Consider the following 23573-nt stretch of genomic DNA (forward strand, 5'->3'; position numbering starts at 1 on the left):
TATATTAATATTCAGGGCGGATATGACCCGTAGTCAGCCGTATCAGCAAATAAAACTTTATTCTTTTTTTTTCAAACAATCAAATAAACATGGCTTATATTCAGCAGAATGTCAAAATCAACAGGGCTTATCATCAACAAACACAAGAGTCAGCTCAGCACCTGTATACCAAGTCCCACCTCAGGGTTAGAGTCCCAACTTGCTCACAGAGGATTCCAGTATGGGCACAGGAGCTTCCCCAGCAGTGTCTCATTAGATGGTATTTCACAGCTTAACACACACACAGCCATGTGTCCTGCTCCAAACACTCCTCACAGACACCAATGACTGGCTTCCTGTTCCTTTTTAACACACCCTCTGGCTGGTGGGTTAACCCTTTCATTACCAGAACTGGCTGAAGTCAGGGATGGAGGCTCAGTCCCACCTAAAAATCTCTCTGAGCCTCCGGATTCCAGGGCACATGTATAATTAACAATTCTGGGAAGACTGCCTAGCAGTTTCCCTTACAAGTCCGACCCGGAACCCCTCACCCTGCTTGGCGAGAACCCTGAATACAAGATGACCTTAATGGGACCACCACCTAACAAGGGAGGGATATACCTTCCACCCAGGACCCATTCCTGGTGTCCTGTACAATATATCCTTCAACCATCTCTCTCTCAACACAGAGTCGCGTACCCTGTCACAATATATATATATATATATATACCTCTGGGTCATTCCCAGCCCCACAAAGTCTGTATGTCTAATCCATTATTTTCCAAACCTGCAAAGACCACTTACTGTTTGGCATGAATTGTTTACAATATTAGCTAGGGCTGGCCTCCCTAACACTATTTATTCTCCTTTTCCATCTACATAGGTCAGCTTCCTTACATACCTTATTGATCTGTTTTGCTATAATGTACCCCTGCCATCAGCACCTGGCTTCTGGTGCAACCCTTCAGCATCTGTCAGTCCATTTGTTGTAACCTGGTCACATCCTTTGACACTGTTGCCAATGAATGCCATGACCACAGAGCCATCCCCAGCCCAACCACATTCGTCTACCTGATCCATTATAGCCCACTATATTTTTAAACTCAAGCACCTGAAAAGGACTTTAACATGAATGCACATCCTCAATAATAGCCTAGCTGACACTCTTTTCCCCTGCCCCATCTTCTAACTGACACACTACTCCCTGACTCATCTTCTAAGTTAACCCATTTAGCTCCCTTTGTATCATGATTTGCTCATATCCACTACACTGACTGCAACCACTGCCTGCTCAGTGATTAACAAATCTCTCCCCTAATGTTTATAGCTTCATAATGCTACATAATGGCACTCTACTGGGAAGGCTTTCCACAAACTTTTGGAGTCTGATTTGGGAACTTGTGTCCATTCAAAAAAAGCATTTGTGAGGTCAGGTTCTTATGTTAGACAAGAAGACCTGGTATACAATCCATGTTTAAATTCATCCTAAAGGTTTTCTTTAGGATTGAGGTTAGGGCTGTTAGCAGGCCACTGAGTCCCTCCAAACCAAACTCATCAAACTATGTCTTTATGGACCTGACTTTCTGCACCAGAGCACAGTCATTCTGGCACAGAAAGGGCCTTTTCAAACTGTTGCTACAAGTTTGAAAGTTCACAATTGTCTATATTGTCCTAATACTGTAGTATTAGCGGTACTCTTCATTAGAAACACCTGAACTTAGTAATTTGGAGAGGTTGCCCATATACTTTGGCCATATAGTCTATATCTCTCTGTCTTGAACAGCCAAGCTGCTCTTTTACAAACAAATTAAAATTGATTTGTTCAGCAGACTCTGTGCAGAAAACTGTACATATGTATACTTTATATGTGTGAATGTTATCACTAACTATGCATACTGAGCTTCATGGGTTGGCTGTAAAAGCCAATTTAATAAAAATTTGGATTACTTTTTACACATAAATCTATACTTGTTTGTTTCAGTTAAAGTTTTCAGTTTTAGTGTGTTCTATCATTACCATCAATGCATAAAGAACATAGTAAATTAAGGGCATGAAAGATGTCTAAAGTATTTGTTCAAATCCTTCAGTCTGAAGAGGCTTGTTAAATAACGCTATATTTAGAAAACCTGGCCAGACATTTCTATTAAATAATTTTCCTTGTACACTCATTGTGAGCCATGTTTAAACCTAATTTATTATTTAAAAGTAATAGTCTACACGGCTTTCTAAAGCACATAAAATTAAATAGCCCCCAAACAATTGCATAGCAGAGCAAATTCATATTTTTCAAAGAATATTAAAGGTAAACTACAGCCAAAATTAAACGTGAGGCTTTAAGATGCATACAGTGAGCATGACCTATTCAACATTTTAGTTTCTTATCTGGACATTGGTGTACTGCAACAATCCCCCACTAGTTGTGGTAACTGGTGAGCTGGGAATACCCCTGCTTGTGATGTTGGGACACCCAACTTGCTGCCTTAAACATGTAAAAGAATATCAGTACAATGATGTGCCTCACAGCCCATGATCAAATTCCCAACCCCCTGTATTAAATTGTATGTGACTGGTGATACAGGAAGCTAGAAAGTGGAAGTTAAACATGCAAAGGCTTAATGGAAGCCACTACTATTGCTACTTTATTGACAGGGCAGAGATGTTACAAGGTTTGTGAAATCCTGCAACTGAATTTCCTGTGTCCTATGAGTATAAATAAAAGTGGTATCTCTATTAGAGATGCCTATAAAAAGCAACCTGCGGGTGGCCTTCTAGGGGATCCAAAAAACCCTTTACCAGTTCCCAAAGAATAGAGTGGTTTGCCTAGAAGAACTATTGATTTACAGCCATCATTTGTACCTTCTGAATTGGCAACATCTGGTGTGAATTCCAGTTAAGGTAAACTCATCTATTACTTTCTGTTATTGATGCATGATCCAATTCCCTTGCGCTTTGTGTAAATGACCACCTTTAGAATATGTATAGTATCCAGCTTACCATGTCGCAGGTACTTGCACAATTCAGTTAAGAAACCCTAACCTAAAAGGAATACACTTACATAATTAACAGTTTTGGATAGTACTAACGTCCTTATGTTAGTCCTCCCAAAGCTCATCTGATTCAGTAGTTTGAGAAGACTTTCTAAATGAGTTATAATAATAGTAGTGACCTCACATAATCTAAATTACCAGTGGGAATTGGTTAATAAAAGAGTCTTAGCAAATTCAGACAGTCTATTCTCTGTACTCAATTGGGCGGGTTATAAAAAGCTCTTTTGCTGATCCCTATCTAATAAAGATTTTGGAATATGAACTATTTCAGATGGCTGAAACATACTGTTTAAATCCAATTTATCCTTTACAAAAGGCAAACATTGTAACTCCCATTTGTATGTTTCCCACTTGTTTGATGTTGATGATGGGTTATTGGTGCAACACTCAGGGCATCCTTTGAAAATGATATGCTGTATTATTTCACAGGGGATTGGTTAATTGGCATCACCTGCAGCCCATGCTGTTGCCTGCTGTTCCTCCAAAGTAGAAATGCCTGGTTTTAGTTTCAGCAAGTATTATGCATGACAGATAGGGAAAACCAGCCAAGGTCAGACTCTTAGGAGAAGGAACAGCATTGATCTGCTTTATTTCCTATCTTTAACAGCAACAGAATAATCTCTGCCCTCTATGTATTTATTCATTTTAATATGAACACTGGAGTATGTCTATTTGCAGATGAGAACTGCTGCAAAATAAAAACCCTTGCTCACCATAGGAAAAATAATTTCAGCACATGTTACATTTCTGAAAGCAGGTCAAAATAAGCACAGCTTTTAATCCTTAATATCTCTGTTACAGAAAGATCATCTAAAACCTTACAAATACATGTTAATTTCTGTTCCTATTTTAGTGCATGCTTTGTACCTTAAATAGTAGTGTCAGGATAATCTGTGTGCGCTCACACTGAATACCATTAGGAAGCTGGCTAAACATTGGTCATTTCTGACCATCTCTGGTGTCATAAAGAAATTCATGACTGAAACTAACTGGAATAATTGACCGCTTGCCTACAGCAGCTAATTGAGTTCTCCAATCATGCCATCAGGAATTGAAGGTAGCACATTACTGGTTTCATGGGCAAACCAAAGAGTTTTTCTGCACATTGGAACACAAGGTTCTAAATGCTTGGTCAAAGAGAGAAATTTCCTATTTCCTTTTGCCAAGCTTTCGCTAAGCTTACGCACATGCACTGTAAGCAAAAGGCAGTATATTGGCAGAGGAAATAGCATAAATTCTCAATCATTCCTTATTTAAACCTAGCAGATCTCTTCTTGTCCCATCAGCGCACCTTTACTTAAGTGACAGAAAGCATGACCTGAAACTTACGCATTTGAAAATATTTCTAATCTTGTAATCTTATGGGCACCCACTGTCTCCCTTTTCAGATGGTGCCAAAACAAGTTTGTGGTTTTATTAGCAGCTTGCATGAAAATCTTATTAAAATACACATAGCCATGGAACTATTGCTAATAAATAGTAAGTGAAATACATACCAAATGGAAAAGCAGTATGCTTTGTACAAGGCCTGGATTTGTTCAGGCAATATTTTTTTTTCTGTTATAAATACAGAAAAGTAAGTAATGCTAATATGTCCAATGAGCATTCCACAATGATTACATCCACAGGAAGCTTACATAATTGATATGCTGATAAAACACAGCATGGTTTTTCAAGCAGACAGATGTACAATGCCCTCTTAAGTGATGTAATTGACATGTTTGACAGATTTCCTTTATTGCACAAGTAATGGTTAGAGGCATGGAACTGTTGCTGTTATGGGACAGAGATCTAAATGAGCTTGGTTGGTACAATAAATCATTGCAGTTCTAGTAGTCAAGGAACTGGCTCTAATTTGAACAGCTGCAGGACAAATCTGTAAGGTGTCAGAACCCTGGACAGCTGCCCTGGAGACCGTGGCTTAGCTTTATGCATAGGGGGCTTCTGGTGCTGTCTCCTGTAAATCTTCTTATGCATTTTGTGATGGAGCTGTCTTGTGGCACCAGACAACAGCAGTCATAATACTATTAAAACCTTTTTGCTGAGTGGCAACTAATCACATCTCTTAACACTGCCCTTTTATAATATGCAACATGGAGTAATTCTTTAAAGCTCTCAGTGTTTAAGTTACAGTATCTCTTGACACAGATTTGTCCTTTGAGACACATTACTGCTTTTGACTGGCTACAAAATATTTAGAAAGCTAGAGGGAAATACATTGGCAGGGTACTAGAGAGTCCTCCAAGAAGAGGGTCACCAAACTAAGGACTGTATGCAATATTTAACAGCTGTCCAATGGACAGTAAATGCACAGGACTAGAACTCTTACCTTCAGCTCTGCATGGGTTGGCTATTACGCTGAAAATGGACTGCAGTACTATAAATTTCCTGGCATTGTACATTCAGATAGATTTTTATACCTCTGCCATTCTTTATCAGTTGTGGTGTGTAAGAATTAATTGTCACTAAGTAGCAGGGTGTCCAAGTACTTGCCATTTGACCGCAATCAGAGGTAATTGTTTCCCAAGTAACATGAAGATTTAGATAACAGTTCATATTATTGAAAGATGGGCTATTGTCTCAATCTTTGACATCCAGCAACAGACTTGTTGTGTAACAATGTATGGAAGTAGCTTCTAGCTTTCTATAAAGTATTTACAACAGTGCGTGTGGTACCTTCCGTGCTGGGTGAGGCAATCCCCCAGCCCCACCCCGCCCCCAGCATGCCCCGTCCTACCCCAGCATGCCAAAGCCCCCAGTCCACTGAAGCCCCACCCCCAACCAAATCACCAAGCTATGTGTGGAGGAGGAAGGGAGGAGACAGGGAGGAGCCTCCCTGCTCCTCACTTGCTCGTCATTGGTGAGGCATGGAGATCGATGAGATTCTTTTTTTTTTATTGGACAGCTTTTTTATTGGACAGACTAACATAGAGTAGAGGCTGTTGCAGCTCTTGCCTTACTATGTTAGGCTACACAGCAGTGAGGAAGCCAGCTGCTGTGTAACCTAACTTAGCTGCTTAGCTTCATCCATGACAGGTTGGAATGGGTGATCAGTCCAGTAAGAAGAGTTGCATTATCACTATCTATCAATACCTACTGTATTTACTAATGCAGTTGAAGCTAAAGGCCAAAACTATATGGTAGCAAAAGGCATCCTTAAAGCACTCAGTACTACATTTTTTTGGGTAAATCCCCATTCCCTTAAGCCTAATAAAGTCAGTTTTTGGAGTGTTGGCAAAGATAAAATAAAGAATATTAGTAAGGAAAAAAGAGAGTGCTGACATTTGCCAAACCATGCTTGTTCAATATGCTGTTTTGCTCTGTTTTAAATTATGTGTTATACACAAGATACTAAAAATGTTTTTGTGGCCTGTACAATGCAACGAGTCTCCACCACATTGGTTGTTGAAATAGTATATTGTGCAATAAATGTACTCCTATGTTAGGGGGAAAACATTTACTAATCGGTCTTCTGTATAAATATGCTCCCCAGGAATGCATTGAAAATATAAGTGTTTGATATTTTTTCAATGCTCTTGTGTTTCTGCATGCTGTGTATTTTATATAGTGTCTGTCCCCTGTAGTTTCTTACTATTATAGGATTGTATGGCAACTTGATCTTTTGATAGAATTATTTACTCTCATTGTACACATTCTTAAAGTGTATCTAAAACTGTAACCAAAACTTTATTTTAGTTTTAGAGTGATGAGGGGTCAGGTATTTCTTGCTGTTTGAGTTATCTGTTTGGGGAGATTTAATCTCTCTGTCTTTTTATCACAGTGAGCACTGTCACCGTGGCTAAAATTTGGGAGGGAAAATTTTCAGTTGTCACCAGAAGAGCAATAGAGGAAAAATCTTCCAATGGGGAAGTGGAAATTATCTAAGGAGGCATTACCCTCACTTTTGAGAGATCTGTTCTGGTGTCTACAGGACAGAAAGAGGAGGGAAATCTCCCAAATGGAACTCTAAAATCAAAACTTAACATCCTAACTATGCCCTACTCTATCGAAAATGGAAAAAAAAAGTTTTGGCTTTGGATAGTGTAGTTTTTGTACTTATGTGGTTAACATACTTATGCTCACCTGCTACAGTATACATCTCTTTTGTTTCCCACCTACATCTACCTCAACGCTTTTATGTTTTTATGACAAACCTTAGCTAAAATATAATTCCTCCCTATTACCCATCTTTCATAAAATATCTCAATCCACTGGATTGTATAATTGTCTTACTTTTGTCAAGTCCCCAAGATCAACGAGTTCTCCCTTTTATGGAACCCTTAAGAATATTTCACATATCTACTCTATCTACTATCCTTGCATCAGTAATCAGGACCCTCATCTGGGGGTAATCTATCTTGTAATGTCATGAAAAGTAAGCAGTTCCATAATTTGCAAATCATTATTCACCTTTGCTAAGTGGCAGCTGCTTTTGAGGCTGTTTCTTGGATATTTTTTTAAGCATTCCAGCACAACTAAAAGCTGCCATCCTTGCCAGCCATTTCAATGGACCACCTGACTAGACTTATTAAGATCCCCGCTGCATTCTGTTTACTAAACTACCCTTAGGCCAGTATTGTTGCAGTGCTCCCCCACGGCCGGCAGTCTTACACTGAGATCTGGCAATAGTGTATCAGATACTGTGTGCTTCAAATTCCTCTCACGCTGAGATCAACAATTCTGGAATTCTTAATTCCTTCGGGGCGCTAGTAATCAAACACACACCTCTCATGTGGGGTTGTGGTTATTTGTTTTAACCCCGTCACTGCAGAATAACCTGCCAGGCATTCTTGCATTAACTACTTCACTTCCAAGAGGCCCATCCAGGTATCTTTTAACTAAGGTTCTTTCAGAGATTACTGTTCAACTTTAGCATGCCATTATGCAAGAGAAAGCCTGGACAGACTTCCAAAACCCTGAGAACAGAAAAGACTGGGAAAGTGATGATGTGAATATGTAATCATTCATACTTAAGTATCATGACAAAGCTAGATTTGCACAGTCACTTATCACGCACTTCCAAATTGTCTGTGTGCTTCTCTCAGTAAAATCAAAAAGATGCAGATAACAGATGTCTAGTTCATTTATATTTGGTAATATGGCATAAAATAGACATTACTTTGAAGACCGTTGTGGTTCAACATCATTGATAGGAAACCGGCAAAACCTATTATGTTGTGATAACAAGATAAAAATTAACAGTCCATTAAAAGATAAAATCTACAGTATATAAATCCCTTACACTGGCCAAACATTACACCAGTAATCCTACTACACGTTAGATAACCTGCAGCAAATTTCAGCCTCTGAGATGTATTCTAATATCATAAAACCATGAAATGTCAAAGAAGCAATTTGATTGTTCATTCATACTCATAATATCAAGATTAAAACTCTGGAGCAAAAAATAAATTATTGTAAATGGTATGGAGAAATAACTCTATGAAGACTGCTCTGTGCACCAAGAAGCACATACTCCTAATAAAACCTAAGGTGCTTAGGGCATATGGTTCCCTGAATGTACAAAACCTGCAATTTGGAAATATCCCCAAATGTGGGCCTTTATAGGGTTAAATATTTTTCTTCTGAAAAAGAAGCTCTTTAATAAAGTGTATGTATAGCCAAAGAACACCTGTCAAGTTTTTTTTATAGTTGTCTGTGTTCTTGATGGCTTTATTCACATTCTATTTGTCAGAATGTGTTAAGAAATTCAAAATCTTAGTCACCATAGTGGTAGGTGAGGGGAAGTCTTCTGATAGCGACACCTGTTCAGAAGACAACTTTCTAAAATAGGATGTCACCTTACTAAGGAGAGATTTCCTGTCACTACCTGTGGTGTGTTTGGGGCAGAAAGGTAAGGCAAATCCCAACAATGGGCTTAACCCTTCTGTAGCCTATTCTAATTGGCTTTACATATACTTTAAAAACCTGTCCTAATTTAACTAGAACATACATCTAAACGTGTTCTGATTACAATTGTGAAGAGCATTGTAAAATAACTTCTTTCATTGTTTGTGTGTACGTAAGGGGGGGTGATTTAGTAATCGATTTATGAGCAGCAAAACCCAATTTTTGTCAATGAAGCTTGAAATGAAAGGTATATCTGTAAATACAATAGGACTTTGCATGAAGAGTCTAAAACCTTTGAAAAACTACACAACACAGTCAGTATTTATCATTTTGTAGGAAACTGTGATGAATGCTAATGATGATGTTATGGCACTGAATAAGAACACAGCCACCCTATTACACGGCAACTGCAGGTGATGATAGTATTATATATTACTGCATTATATATAGCAGCACTAAAGAAATGTTTTCTATAGGCAAGAGTGTGCAGTTACCCTGGATAATGGGAGAACATACAAGGCAGATTGGAAAAAAGGCATATATTTATTTGTCAGGAAAAGATAGTTTGCATGTTCTTTTTAAGCAAATCACAGAAATCTGATGCAAATTACAGTTTGCACAAATGTTCCACTCATGAGAGACATGTGTAGGGACCCTGCCCTAAGCTGTTGTGTCTATAATTACATTTAGTGTGTTTGTTGCTAGGCAGCCTGGGCTGTCTTTGCCTGTTACTGTGAACGAGCTTCCAGTAATTAGGGAAGGGGCAATCATTGAGTTATGAATATATACCTGACCAGCCAACCTCTAAGGTTCTTGTTTAGGGGTATGGTTTTGGAGTTGATACATATTTAGGGCTTTTGTCTGAGGAGGATATATGCCTAGAAGGATCTTTACTTTGGCCTTGCCTCAGCCTAGGGCATATGCTGGAGGCCCAAGAACCTTAACTGCCCTGCTATAGTGTATACCTGGAGGGAGCTGGCCTAACAAAATGGCTGCCTGGAAGGAGTATTTGTAAAGAATCTTCCTGCTGAAGAGTGTTGCAAGGGACTGCTGGACATTGTAAGAAGGCTTCATTGCCTAGAAATCAAGGTATTTTTGACTGCTATCAAGAGCCAGATTTATTAGAGAGCAATCCACTAAAACCTAAGGAGCACTTACCGAGTCATAGCTCTGTCTGGCCGCTCACATAGGGTCAGCAAAACACCTAAGGGCTGCTCTGAAAGGGTCCCCTACTACCATAATACCTGACCTATTTTTTGTATAATTGATGGGTATCCTGTACCCCTAAACCCTATCTCCTAGAAACAAGTTGACCGATAAAATTTAAAAAGACTATAGTGTCTGAGTGACTGAAGCCCAAATATATTTCTACTCACCATACGCCAAGAACCAAACACTAAGATGGAAATTTTATCCTGCCACACTACATAGGGGGTCATACTACATCACACCTAGACGAGGAGTGAAAGTGAGTGAAAAGGTAACAAAGGACAGCATTTTAAAGCGCTAACAAATTATATAATACTTGCAAAGAAATATTTGTCAGCTGCTAAAAATTATCTTGATGCTTATGTATTATTCATTTATGAGTCCTGAAACATTCTATAGCTGTAAGTCCTGCAATAGACACCAGATCGTGCTCTTGGCTTATCTTTTGGCAGGTTGTAACACAATTGTTTATGTTGTGGTGGTAGGAGAGGAGCTGCTGCTAGATGCCTCTTTATACCAGAATATCCAGGGGGAAGCAAACGTAATTTTTCCAGCATTAAGGTGAAGAAGGCTGTGATTTGCATAGGGAAAGGTTTGCGACAATACAAGGGAGACAGCACAACTCATTAAAAAAAGAATATTTCCAACAAAAAGATTGGTTAGTCAGGGGTACTTACTGCCCATATACATGAGATTATTCGTTATGAAAACAGGCAGCTGCTATACAAGGCTTGTAGGTAGATATTACGGGTAAAATAGTAAATGAATAAAACATATATCTAAATCTCAGCTCTGTCATTGGTGACATTTTAAATTAAGGGTGATATGACCTGCACACAAAAACCAAAACCGATTAGTGTAAAAAGAGCCAGAATAATATGCAATGGAAAAATTACAGGTTGGTGGTTTAATGCTGATGCTGCCATCACTCACATATGAATGTCTTAGGGTGTTACAGAAACATGGGAATCAAAGAATTATTAGAAATGTGTGTCAGGTTTCAAATCGTTATCTTCTGGTGTCAGAATCTTAGCGCCATATTATTTCCGAGCAGCCCTGTGACATTTTGACTGAAAGTATCCCAGTATAGGAGGTGGCCGTGCTTGTTATTACACCAAATTGAAAGGGTGCTGAGTTCCCATTGTGATAATGATATGTAGTGTATAGTGATATGTGTTTATCGTTAGTAACTGATATATAGCAAACCGTTTAATATGTCTTCATATAGACACATAGGTTCCTATTGTCCTACCTTCTCACACAAAGGCTTCCTTCTCCCACTAACTACTTCCCACCACTCTACAATCACTGTGCAATTACATCATGAACAATAGATGAAAACTGAACTGGCAGAAAGATTGCCTATGCTCAGTTGATAAGGCATGTGCAACTTCATAGCATCCGTGAAAGAAAAACAAACAAAAGTTAATCCAAGAGCCCACAAAGCATGAGCAGAGTTACAAAGAAAATAATCTCTAGAGAGGATGTGCGCTATTACTCTGACCACATCCAGTGCTTGGCTAGCATCAACTGTGCTTGAACTATACTAATTATCTGCTAACATGTTAAATCAATTTGTAAAAGTAGAGCAAAACATGTATAGCATATGTTTGTTTATGTGATGTCTCTTCAAATCTACAATGTGTGGTTTTGCATTTGTGACTGGTACTCTTACCTTTACACATGTGACTGGACTGGTAAAGGTACCTTCACACATCATTCATTAAATAGTGCTCAAATATTTATATCTCATCTCTTGAACTCTGGAAAAAGTCAGGAGGATCACAAAGAATTAGTCACCTGTATTGCCTGTGATCTCCCTGAAGATGATATTTCCCCCTTAATAGCTTGCCATGCCTTGTTCTTCACTGTCTTTTGGAGGTGGCCATCTTGGTAGAGACAGATTTTTTTTTCCCCAGGAAGGAGAACAGTGAGCAGCACAGTCAGGGGCATTGAAAGGATTGTGAAAGACCTGGGGCATCCTTGGGCACCCAGAGAAGAATAATAAAGTGGAGCACCACATGATACGCTGGGTGTGGCCAAATGGGAATGTGAACAGTGGGAGGATTTTAAAGGGCCATGTTTAAATAAAACCTGTGTCTACTTGCTGTAAACATGGCAGACAGATGCCACAGTCCTTGTACCCACACAATGTGCTTTAGTTATAGTGCCACAAGTTAAAACGTAATCAATCACATACAACACTCAATCATTTAAAAAAAAAAAATGAAACTCTTCCATTACATATGTTTTTTTAGCCTACTTTTAAGGAGAACTTCATAAAATAGTCATGACTACTTATCAACCAGCAGCTGCTAAGGCAATAAACACTCATCATAAAAGTGTAATGTAAAATATGGCATAAAAGCATACAAAGTGCAGTGGTCTGGGGTATGTTATATATAGCTAAGGCATATAGAGTGCAGTGGTCAGGAGTATGGAATGTACAACCAAATGTATATAGTACAGGGCCCCGGAGTATGTATCGCACAGGACGCTGGGCTGAGGAGTGCATATTGCACAGGGTTAGGTCTCAGGAGTGTGTATGGCACAGAGCGCCAGGCTGAGGAGTACATATTGCACAGGGTTCAGGTCTCAGGAGTGCGTATATCACAGGTTGCAGGGCTCAGGAGTGCTTACCGCACAGGGTGCAGGCCTCAGGAGTGTGTATAGCACAGAGCGTAGGGCTCAGGAGTGCCCACTGCACAGGGTGCAGGGTTCAGGAATGCGGGAGCTCAATCCCTACCCCCCTCCTTCCCCCAGTACAGTGTTTTCCGTTCCTCCCTCTACTCACTAGACCACAGATGCAGTGGCAGTGCATTGTGAGAGAAAGGCCTGCACTCGGCGGGTTATGTGATCAAAGCGGAGGAGTATGCTAGAATGCTGCTGTATCTGATGTCTGACAGCAGAAGAAGCTGATACTACAGTGCGGGTGGTAAAGGCAATGCAGTGTGGAAACGGTACAATTTTAAAAAAACAGCCGGCGGCTGCAACCTGTGGACTCAGGGCACCCCACACAAGGTGCAGGGCATGTGTCCTGGGTGCCTGGCACTAGCAACGCCCATGAACACAGTAAGGACATCACTAACTCTCACAACACATCTCTTAAGAGTAGCAGTCAGAGACACAGTGCCTTAGATCTCAAGCTGTAGTTATACAGCTATGGTGCTGCAGGCACAGAAGTATTTAGGCACACTAACATACTAATTTCTAAATGTTTATTTCACTTTTCGAGTTCAGGTCCACTTGAAATCCCAACTTCAGCAAAATTTATATTTTTTTGTATTGAGTGGATAAAGGTTAGAGCTTTTATTGCCATCTGTGTTCCTACTGGAGAGATTTTGCCTCACTTCCTTTCATGATTGGATATTTCCCTAAGAGGACACAGACAAAAAAACATTTTCAGTAGCATGAGGAAGGATTAAAACATCTGACAAAGTAAATATTGCTGTCTATGCCATCCTGTCCCTGTGATAACTGCTCCCTCCATTTCTTGCACTAGTGTTACAGGGAAATGAACTGGGGAAAAATCAATGGGGTCACAGACAAAGATAAAAGTCAAACTGAAATTTTAATTCTCCCCACTCTAGCTTTAAAAAATGTATACACCTTTATACTAGAGAATGGCAATTGCCATTTTTTACCATCAACTGTGCATATAATGATCAAGATAGACTGTTGATTGTGATCTAATGAGACCTTTAAACATGCATAAGCAGCACTATAGGTAAAGTCAGACTTATGCATGTGAATCAATCTTTTATTTTTGTAGAATGCAAACCCTAGATGTTGCTTGCCAGTTGGTCTTGAAAATAGGGCAGCAGGACCAGAACAACTGATCACTCATCAGACTAATGTAATGTGTAATATTGGAGCTTTAAAGCGGACCTTTACACTCAAAGATCAAATTATACCAATGCATACCTCTATGTAAGATGATTAATAATAACATAGACATGCTAGGTGTGAAATGCTGTAATTGTGAAATACTTACACTTGCAGAGCATTCACTTCCTGGTTTGAAAGTGCAAATTACTTCAGTTTGCCAAACCAATGCACACTGGGATTGCCTTGTCATCAGCAGAGCATCGCTGGGAAATCTCATCTCGGTGAAAGGCATTTTCCTCCCCTGAGATGATGTGCATGGTCACATGTCTAGTCACATGTGCCAGATTTCTAGGAAGTAATAGGAGAGCTAGTCACTTGCCCTTAGTAAACATGGCCTCTGTCAGAAGACTGGGGAAGTAAAGAAAAATAAGGTATGCAAAAAATAAAAGGCCAGCAATTATCTAGAAGTATGTGCTTGTAGATTCTCATTACTAAACATTTCTAAAGGTGTGTTTGTTGTTATTTTAAAGATATGGGTAAAGGTTCGCTTTAAAAGCATACTGAAAATGTACTGGGACTGACCAAAAGACAAAGGTCCTGTTAGCTCATTTGCATTTAGGTTTAGGTGTGCTCTGGATCACCGCTAATATTCTGCTGATTGGTCATTAAGGCTTACTGCAAAGAATGAGAATCTTAAATAGATGAGTCCTGCTATACTGACTGTAAAAAATCATGGCAAAGAAGTTGAACTTATCTTTCTTCCCTGATTGTGCCCTTAACTCAGAAGATTAAAAATGTGAGAATTACCTACCACCTACTTCATGATTTGGAGATAAATGTAATGAGTAGAATATGATTTAATATGATACATATATAATATTAGTTTTCTCTATGTTTTCTTAATTTATATAATGTAATTAATTTGTATTAATGATCCAATAATGAATGGAAGATAGTGCTTGCAAAGAAGCATTCTTGATCCCTGATCTGAGGAGAGATTTTAGTATAACTGCACAGTTTCAAGTTATGAATTATTTTCACAGGTGTTCCTGGTGCAGGAGTAGCTGGCGTAGGTGGTCAATACTATCCAGCAGGAGGCGCTGGGGCATATCCAGGTACGATCATTTTGACCTCTGCTACAACACTGTATGGTCTTTCACATGTTATAGAAAACCCATTAAGTGACATTCAGTAGTTTGTATGTCTGTCTAAAAAGTCAAAAGCAAAATATATTTACCTTTTCTGGTTTTATACCATGTGCTATGGGAGAAAGCTTTCATGCCTTAGTAAAGAAAAGCTTTCCTTTACAAACCTATTAATATTAGTTTTAAGAAGAACAAATAATTACTTCTAACTGAGTGCTGTAAAAAAGACAGTTTTTCTGTAAATAAAAAGTTTTTATGTGTGTTTTTCTTAAAATCAGGGGCTGGAGTGGGAGCCGGAGGAATACCACAGGGAGGAGTAGGAGGACTAGGAGCAGGAGGACTCGGAGGAGCAGGTTAGTATGCTTATCCAAAAAAATTATAGCTGAATATATCTGTGAAGCGCTGATATACTGGAATTGCCATATAGAGGCAGCTACCAGGATGGTTTAATGGGATGGACTAAGTGTCTATTACTGATATGAAGATGGAATCCTCTGACATAAATGTGTATGTGTAGGATAATAGGATGTGGTCTGTTTGTCTTCCCTCAACATCTGTCATAGCTTCCTTTGGGTGCAAGAATATGCAGACCATATTGTTCAGAACCCTGTCAGTTCTGTACACACAGCTGAGCAGTGAATGCAAAGCATGGCAAGGTTTCCCCAATACAATTAAAACATGCAGTGGGTACAAGCTCCAGTGTAAGCTCCATATAATGGGATATTACATGTTACATATTACATGGAATGATTAACATGTTTAATTTAATAAATATTAACAAAAACATTGTTTTTACCTAGGGTTATATCCCGGAGGAAAACCACCCAAACCAGGTGGGTAGATCTGTACTGTGAGTTTTAGGCACATTGTAAGTGTGTAGTTTTCACTGCAGATTTCACCATGGTGACGTAATAAACAAGGCATGATAAACTGTGCTATAACATGTTTCACAGAGAGTACAAGAAAGTTTTCATAACATTGTAAGTCCAATGTTTAACTCATAATATATTGATACATTGCTTTATTCCCAAATGTAAGAAACTAGAGAGCTCTGTAATAACTTTTGCTCCGTGTGGAAAGCCAAGCAAAACACAGTTATTTGGACTTCAAATAGTAATGAATATGTAATTATCATAGTATTTTCATTACTGTCAATGAATTAATGTCACAAGGGAACTATAATTACCTTACATTTTTAAGTCCTAGGATGTATGCTATTTGGCTATTTCCTTTTAATAAGTGAGTTTTAACGCAGATGTTTTTGGCCTGCTTAATTGTAACCTCATATTATTTCTATGACATGATCATAGCCAGAAGTACAGAGAAAGCTTTGCAATATTACTTATTCTGATGTTTTACATCCATTTATGACAGGTGTTGGAGCTCTTGGTGCAGGAGGTCTTGGAGCTGGTGGCGTAGGAGCTGGTGGCGTAGGAGCTGGTGGCTATGGAACTGGAGGCCTAGGAGCTGGTGGCTATGGAACTGGAGGCCTAGGAGCTGGTAGCTTAGGAGCTGGCGGCTATGGAGCTGGCGGCTATGGAGCTGGCGGCTATGGAGCTGGTGGCAAGCCACCAAAACCAGGTTGGTTATATAACGAATTACCATATACCTGCAGTACAGAGTATGATCTTAGATGCACATCACAATATTTATTATAAATGCAGAAACATTCTATAAATTAATTGTCAGAAACTGATTAGTATAAAGGGCAAAATAGTATGTTTACATTAAACCGTAACCTTTATCTGTGAAATATACAAAGGTAGAATTGCATTTGTTTCTATTTTATGTGAATTTGAGTGAATCAAAACACAAAATTGACAACACAAAGCCTTAATACATTTCCTAATAGACAACACCAGTTGCTATGTTAATATATATTACAGGTATTTTACCTAATATTTTGCTATTGGTGCATTAAAATATAGTATAAAAATAGCAACCATATTTTATGTTTCGGACTGTCCTAATCTAATTGATTGGTTACTATTGATATGATTGACTAAACTGTGTTACTTTGCTTTGCACGTCAGCTCTGCCCTTTCAATTACCTTATTATATATGCCTGATAAGTGACAGAACAATATTTTAACATAAGCCTGTCATATTTGTACTTTACATTATCTAACTTCATATTCTAGGTGTGTGCTTTTCTTTTCACCACAGATACTACCCATTTAAATTACATTAGTTTGGAAATCCTCAAAGAATTGACAGTGGGTTGCTTTTAAGTTACATATAAGAGGATTTTAAACATTCTTGTAAGTGTAGAAATATGCAATGAAATCTGTTGCAGCCTTTTTATATGCCATATAAATAAAGCACATCATAAAACTGCAGTTAAACAGTTCGTGGATTTAATAATGCTTTAAAATAATAATAATAAAGCCATCACACCTTTGCCTTTTTCTCTCAACAGGTTATGGACCAGGAGGCCTTGGAACTGGTGCAGGTGGGTTTGGTGAGTTGACCTTGCTTGTTGACAGGCTCATTTCAGGCTGTTCTGGGTTTTTCAAGGTTTCAGTATTACATCAGTTACTACATTAAAGCTAAACCTCAGTCTGATATAAAAAAAACACATAAAGACAGCTCTGTAACGAATAATAAATCATTGTACTTGTTTATTAATTTTATTATGCAATTAATTTAAGTGCCTGAACTTAACTTAAAATTAGTCGCTTGCAATCCCCTGTACAGCAGCATTTAGACTGAGAGAGGGAGGATCAGCTGTGCTGCAAGCAAATGTGCTGACAAGGAACACACTGAATGATGAAGAGGTCAGAGTAAACAGAGAGATGCCCTCATCCGTCTGCTACTGCTCCTTCATTGTCCAATGGGTACAGTGTGTTCCTTAAATACAATGAGATATTGCCTATGCAGTCTGCCATGAATGTAAATCTTTTGGCAGGTACAACAGCTCTCATATACAAAATTAATTTGTGAATTTAGATTTTTGTCTGGTCAGCTAAAAATACATGCTTGCATTTTTCTACTATATAGTGTGAATACTTGTTTCAAATGTATGTATAGTGTTTTGTATATATTTTATTTTTTATTCTTTTTTTACATTTTACATAAGAATTTCTTTCCTATGTTTTAACATGCTTACCTGTCTATTCCATGCTTTTGTAAAAAAAAAAAATGTTATTTACAGGACTCAAGTGCTTAAGCACAGATTTTTCTGCCTGCTATGTTAAGACCAGCACAGCGTACACAGAGTTTCAGTTAGAAAGAGTCAGAAAGAAAACAGCTCTTGCTGCTTTCTGACATAATGCTCTGTGAATTCTGTTTTTTTTTGATGAAGCCTAAATGATATGCACATGTGCAAAACACGCTTTTTGCAGTTTATAAAAATTAAGATAAAATTGACATAAGCCCATTAAAGTTTAAGCCGTGTGCTGCATTTCAAAAGATAGGCATGTTTATAATATTTTTTTTTTTGGCTTTATTAAGAAAATAGCTGTCAAACAGCTTGCAACGTCTGTAAAAAGAAGAATAAAACAACAGTACATAAAAAGTAGAAACATTTAGTCCAGTAAAAACAGGCCGTGTTATGTAAAAGACGTAGGGAGTCTGGGGGATATTTAAAAAAGTGGAAATAACACTTACAAATAAAATAAATTAATTACTAATGCAACAGCTTACTGACCAGCAGTGTACAACCCTGGTGCTTTTCTAGGTGCTCCAGGGGCTCAAAAGGCAGAAGCAAAGCCAACAAAAGCCCAAGGTATGAAAACTATCTGCACATGGGAGCATAATGTGCAGATAACTGTGGCAAAATGCCCAATGGATGTGAAACATTTCTCTCGAAATGTTTCACTCTTGGCTAATTCTAGCTGAATAGTCAAGCCAAGATCATACATCTGTTGCTATAATACATTTATTTAGTATGAATGTAGATATAAATAATTATATAGTGCAGTACTTCACTCCTTGAGGGCCATGAACCTCACACAGTTTTAATTTCTCCAGTGAAATACTTAATAATGTGCTACATTAGGTATGGTTAATTTAATTGACCAAATCTATTGTGCCAGTTGTAATCCATCCCTCATGATGTGGCCCTCAAGATCTGGAGTTGTGTAATTCTAATACCCCTACCTTACTGCCTTGTGCTTGTTGAATTCCTCCTAACTTTTCCATGTATTTATTGTGTGTTGATGCTGTAGTAGCTTTAAGTAGCTTATTTCATTAGTTGCAAATAGTTATTTTGCTTATATGCTTCAAATCTGCATTTTTTAAATCTATTTTTTTCTTCTACCACTCTGTCTTCCATGTATGTAAGTACCAGTATCGTCTTAAGGCATATTTGTCTCTTAAATGGGGGAAATGATTGTGGAGGCTTCAATAGACTGATTATATATTTTATCACGCGTATATTTTTCATGTGAGCCATGGATGCCTAATACTAGATACCATAAAATTGGCAATACAACTTAAACACTGGCTAATTGTTCTGAAATGTAGACTATTAAAACAAAACAAAAAAAACAGAAGAAAATTATTATATGGCAATCTTTTTGCATCAAATGTGTTATCAGCTAGCCAAATCAGTTAAATAACCCTTATCCTTCTTTATCATTAGATGCAATACACAATCTAAGGTAGTCATTGTGGTAGGGACATTACTGACACTATCTTATATAAACTGTTCCATGGTACAGGACTTAGCCTATAATATATGGATTTCACCATTTCCAGCAGGTGAACCAAAATAAAATGAAATTGTTTCAGACCACATGTCAAGAAAAGTTTTGTATTCCTTATGTGGCTCACAGACAAGCAGGTCTGTCAGAAAGAGGGGACATCAACCTCTTATTTCCAAAATCCCGGAAGCCCACCTTGCAAGCTCAGGTGATGCTCAGCAAGAGTGAATGACCAAATAAAGGATCTTTTGCTTGACTTTGGAAAAATAATGACCCCCAAAGCAGATGAATGTTTAGCTTGTTAAAGCTTATCTGTGAGTGGAAAGTCACTCACAGAAGCTATAGTCAGTTTTAAGGTTTCTAACACAGCCATGTCACAAATTGACACACATAGGTCAATTTTGGCAGTACTATAATCTTACATAAAATATTATTGCAAGAAAAATGCATCCCAACAGATGTGTAGAACATTTTTATAGATTGCTGGAGTAAAAAAGAGTAGTGCAGTTCATCACTTGGTCCAGATATCAATATATTGTTTGGAAGGTGGAAAGAAAATTATATATTCCTAATTTCTCAGATCAACTTTACATTACATAGCAGTCATAAACTGCTAAGTGTTCATAATCTTTATAGCTCCTTTGAATGTTCCAATGTCCCAGAAGTAATGTTCACAGAGTACTTGATTAAAAAAATTCCCCTAATGATTGAGCGTTTGAAAAGTGATGTCATATTACAGTACTAACTGATTCAAGAAAAGAGACAAAGCTACATAAAATGATTTCATGCAGGCAGTTGTTTAGGGGCCCTATGTGTATTTTTATGGATTACACAATCACTAAATAATTCTGAGATTCTTAAAGTTAATCTGATAAACCTTAATAAAACAACCAGATACAGGAGAAAATGAAAATGAGTGTTTATCCAGCACAATAATAAAAATATCACTGGAAATGGTTAGTCAGTTCATGTTGACATCAGCCCGTATCATTGTGGTTTGTTTAACTTGGCTAGTTCCTGTTTCCTGACCCTTATCTTGCATTCATTTGAGCACATTAGTTTAAACCTTCAGCCGTGGATTGGGTGAGAGCAGCCCAGTCCACTTCTTCTGTGGATTACAAATGTTTGCTGATAAAGAATTCTGCATTACAAGCAGTGGATGGAATTTATACTAGACTTCAAACCAAGCCATTTACATTTGATTCCAAGAAATTCACAATTACTTTGGAAATTATAATTTCCTCAGCTCTATCAGAAATGGCAATCATTTTCCATGATTAGCCCCCAGAGAAAAGCACCACTAATGCTTATGTGACATAACGGTATTCATATAAAATTAGTTAACAACACATAACTAAATAAAATGAAGCTGAAGGTTGGGGGCCAAAAATATGGTGAGACTAGACAAGTAATAAATAGTCATTGAGAAATGTTTCCTTTTTTAAAATGCATTTACTGTCACTTCACCAAGTCTTACATGTCATTTAAGGATCATGTTTTGGATGCCATTCAAGACAGATGGACAGATATGTCTGGGTTCCACAATATAAATAAATAAAGGAAGAAAAATCGTTATACACACATAAAACACTTGGACAATACATGGTCCTCCAGCACCAACACATGGAGACACATTGGAGGCTAAATATTGTCCTCACACGTGTAATCCTACCAGAAGAGAGCAGGAACACCCTCTAGGAAGGACATACAGATTTAGTGGATACAAAGTCAGGCATTCAAATATCCTGTAAGCATCCCGTAACTTACGTTCAACATTTATTTCTGATAGGTGGAGTTGGCGGTGTTGGTGGAGTTGGTGGTGTGGGTGCTGGCGGACTGGTACCAGGTAAATAATTTAACTTAGGGGAAGTGTCCACCACATGATTCTATTCTTACTGACCTCTTTACACTGACATGTAAATCAGTTTGAAACTACCATCTTACTGATAACTGATATAATCAATTGGTCTTATACTGTGGTGCAAACAGAAGCGTCCGAAGTACAGTAAACCCTAGCAACCAATCAGAAATAATCATTTGCCAATGAGACTAATGTAAACTGCAATCTGTGCTAAAACAATTTGCACATTATCACAGATCGTTGACATGCATTAATACAGATCTGTGACATGCATTAGTTCATGTCTACATTTGGGTGTTTGGGTTTTCATGTCCACCTTAACAACAATATAAAATAATAAATAGGCTGAATCTAACATGTCAGACAGGGAATGTGGGTTGGCATCCTCTCAATTTAATGTTATCACCCAAAACGTTGTGTTTAATAATTTTTCCTTATTATTCCACCAAGGAGGCGTTGGTGCTGGTGTTAAACCAGGAAAAGGACCAGGTAATACATATATATATATATCACCATTTTCATTATTTCATGTACAGTCTACAATGGTGTCGTATTCATGATAAAATATACTGGCAAAATTATGCTAATGCTGACTTGTTTAGTAGTTTCAAGCTCCAGGCCTTTATTACTTGACCTCTGACCTGAATTAAGCATGTGCAGATCATATCCGGGACCCCTAATATAAACATGCCTATTCAAGATCATTAGCTGATTAAGTAGCAAAACAAGGATACGCTGACAGCTATGAACTTAAAAACAAGTCAACAAAGACAGCTTCCATATTTTTGCCCTGCAGACTCCCTTGAAGTATATGCATTACAACCTTTCTGTATAGCTGAGACTTCCTTTTAAACTAGAGCTGGCCATCATAGCATTTCCCAAAATAAAGTGCTGCCACTGGCTTTCTATAGTTGCCAAAAACTCAAACACAATAGAGATGTGATAGACGGTTTCAATCTCTTTGTTTAGATATTTGAAGCGTCAAAACTTGATTTGTATATTTATGTATTCTTACAGTGAATACTGTTTAGTGAATGTGTCATACATTTCCCTAATGTTTGACTTTGACATCCTGACAGGTGCAGGGATCCCTGGCTTGTACCCTGGGGGAGTAGTACAAGGAGGCGCAGGTCAGTAACCTCTTTTCCCTTTCCTCTGTTCCCACCCTGTTCTGCCAGTTACTATCATGATATCATCTTAGAACATTCCCAGGTGCTTTCTGTGTATCATGAAAAAAGATTTCTGTAGAGTAGCATTATTTAATATCCGTCCATGTATGTTTCTGTCATTTACAAGAATATGCAGCAAAACTAGTTAACACGAGGACTAAATTACATCTACAGTGAAAAAATACAAAAAGCTGATCATTAAAAGGTGTCCCTGGCCTGGTCTCAACGTAACAAACAGATAAAACTACCAATAGCCTTTAGGGATATTTTTTACCTTAGTTTCTCAGTTTGGGACTTTAAAAATATGCCTCTATTGTGGGTTGAGAGTGTTGACCTTACCACATTCTGTGAATGTGATCAATCCATCGTAGTCCCATTTGCAGTGCACAGTGAACATCCAAATACGGCTATTGTTGTGAGTTACATGCAGATTTGGCATTAAGTAGTGCACGGTTTAAAATTCTACCTAAAGAGTACAAGAAACTATAATATGGCAAACACTACAATCGTTCAGACTGGTATGGAAAGTGCATGTCCTAAACAAAGCAGTAGCTCCAAAAAATTAGAGTAGAGGCATATTAAATTGGGTATGTGCACTAGGCATTGCCAAAGAATGAATGTATGCGGAATGCACACAGTCATTTATGATTTTTTTCAGCTAAGATTTACACAATTTCCATTTGAAACATGGGTAAATCTTGGGTAAAGACTGTGAAAATCGTGGGCGAAAACATTGTTATCGCACAGGCTTTGAATTACATTTTTCAGGAACCTTCAGTGATCATGATGTATTGCTCCTTCATGAAAGGTGCAGAAACAGTACATCTGATCTGATGATA

At 38.1% G+C, this 23573-nt stretch overlaps 1 protein-coding gene across 1 annotated transcript in view; it reads left to right on the forward strand.

Moving 5' to 3' along the window:
• Positions 1-23573, forward strand: part of ELN (elastin) — an 82721-nt gene that overhangs the window by 11808 nt on the left and 47340 nt on the right. The window contains exons 2-9 of the mRNA XM_018561242.1: positions 14957-15028; positions 15337-15411; positions 15859-15891; positions 16433-16639; positions 17478-17519; positions 21494-21550; positions 22016-22054; positions 22645-22695. Coding sequence (XP_018416744.1) covers positions 14957-15028; positions 15337-15411; positions 15859-15891; positions 16433-16639; positions 17478-17519; positions 21494-21550; positions 22016-22054; positions 22645-22695 — 576 coding nt within the window. The remainder of the gene's footprint in view (positions 1-14956; positions 15029-15336; positions 15412-15858; positions 15892-16432; positions 16640-17477; positions 17520-21493; positions 21551-22015; positions 22055-22644; positions 22696-23573) is intronic.

This window comes from Nanorana parkeri, unplaced genomic scaffold (assembly GCF_000935625.1).
Source record: "Nanorana parkeri isolate BGI_ZX_2015 unplaced genomic scaffold, ASM93562v1 scaffold509, whole genome shotgun sequence".
Classification (NCBI taxonomy): domain Eukaryota; kingdom Metazoa; phylum Chordata; class Amphibia; order Anura; family Dicroglossidae; genus Nanorana; species Nanorana parkeri.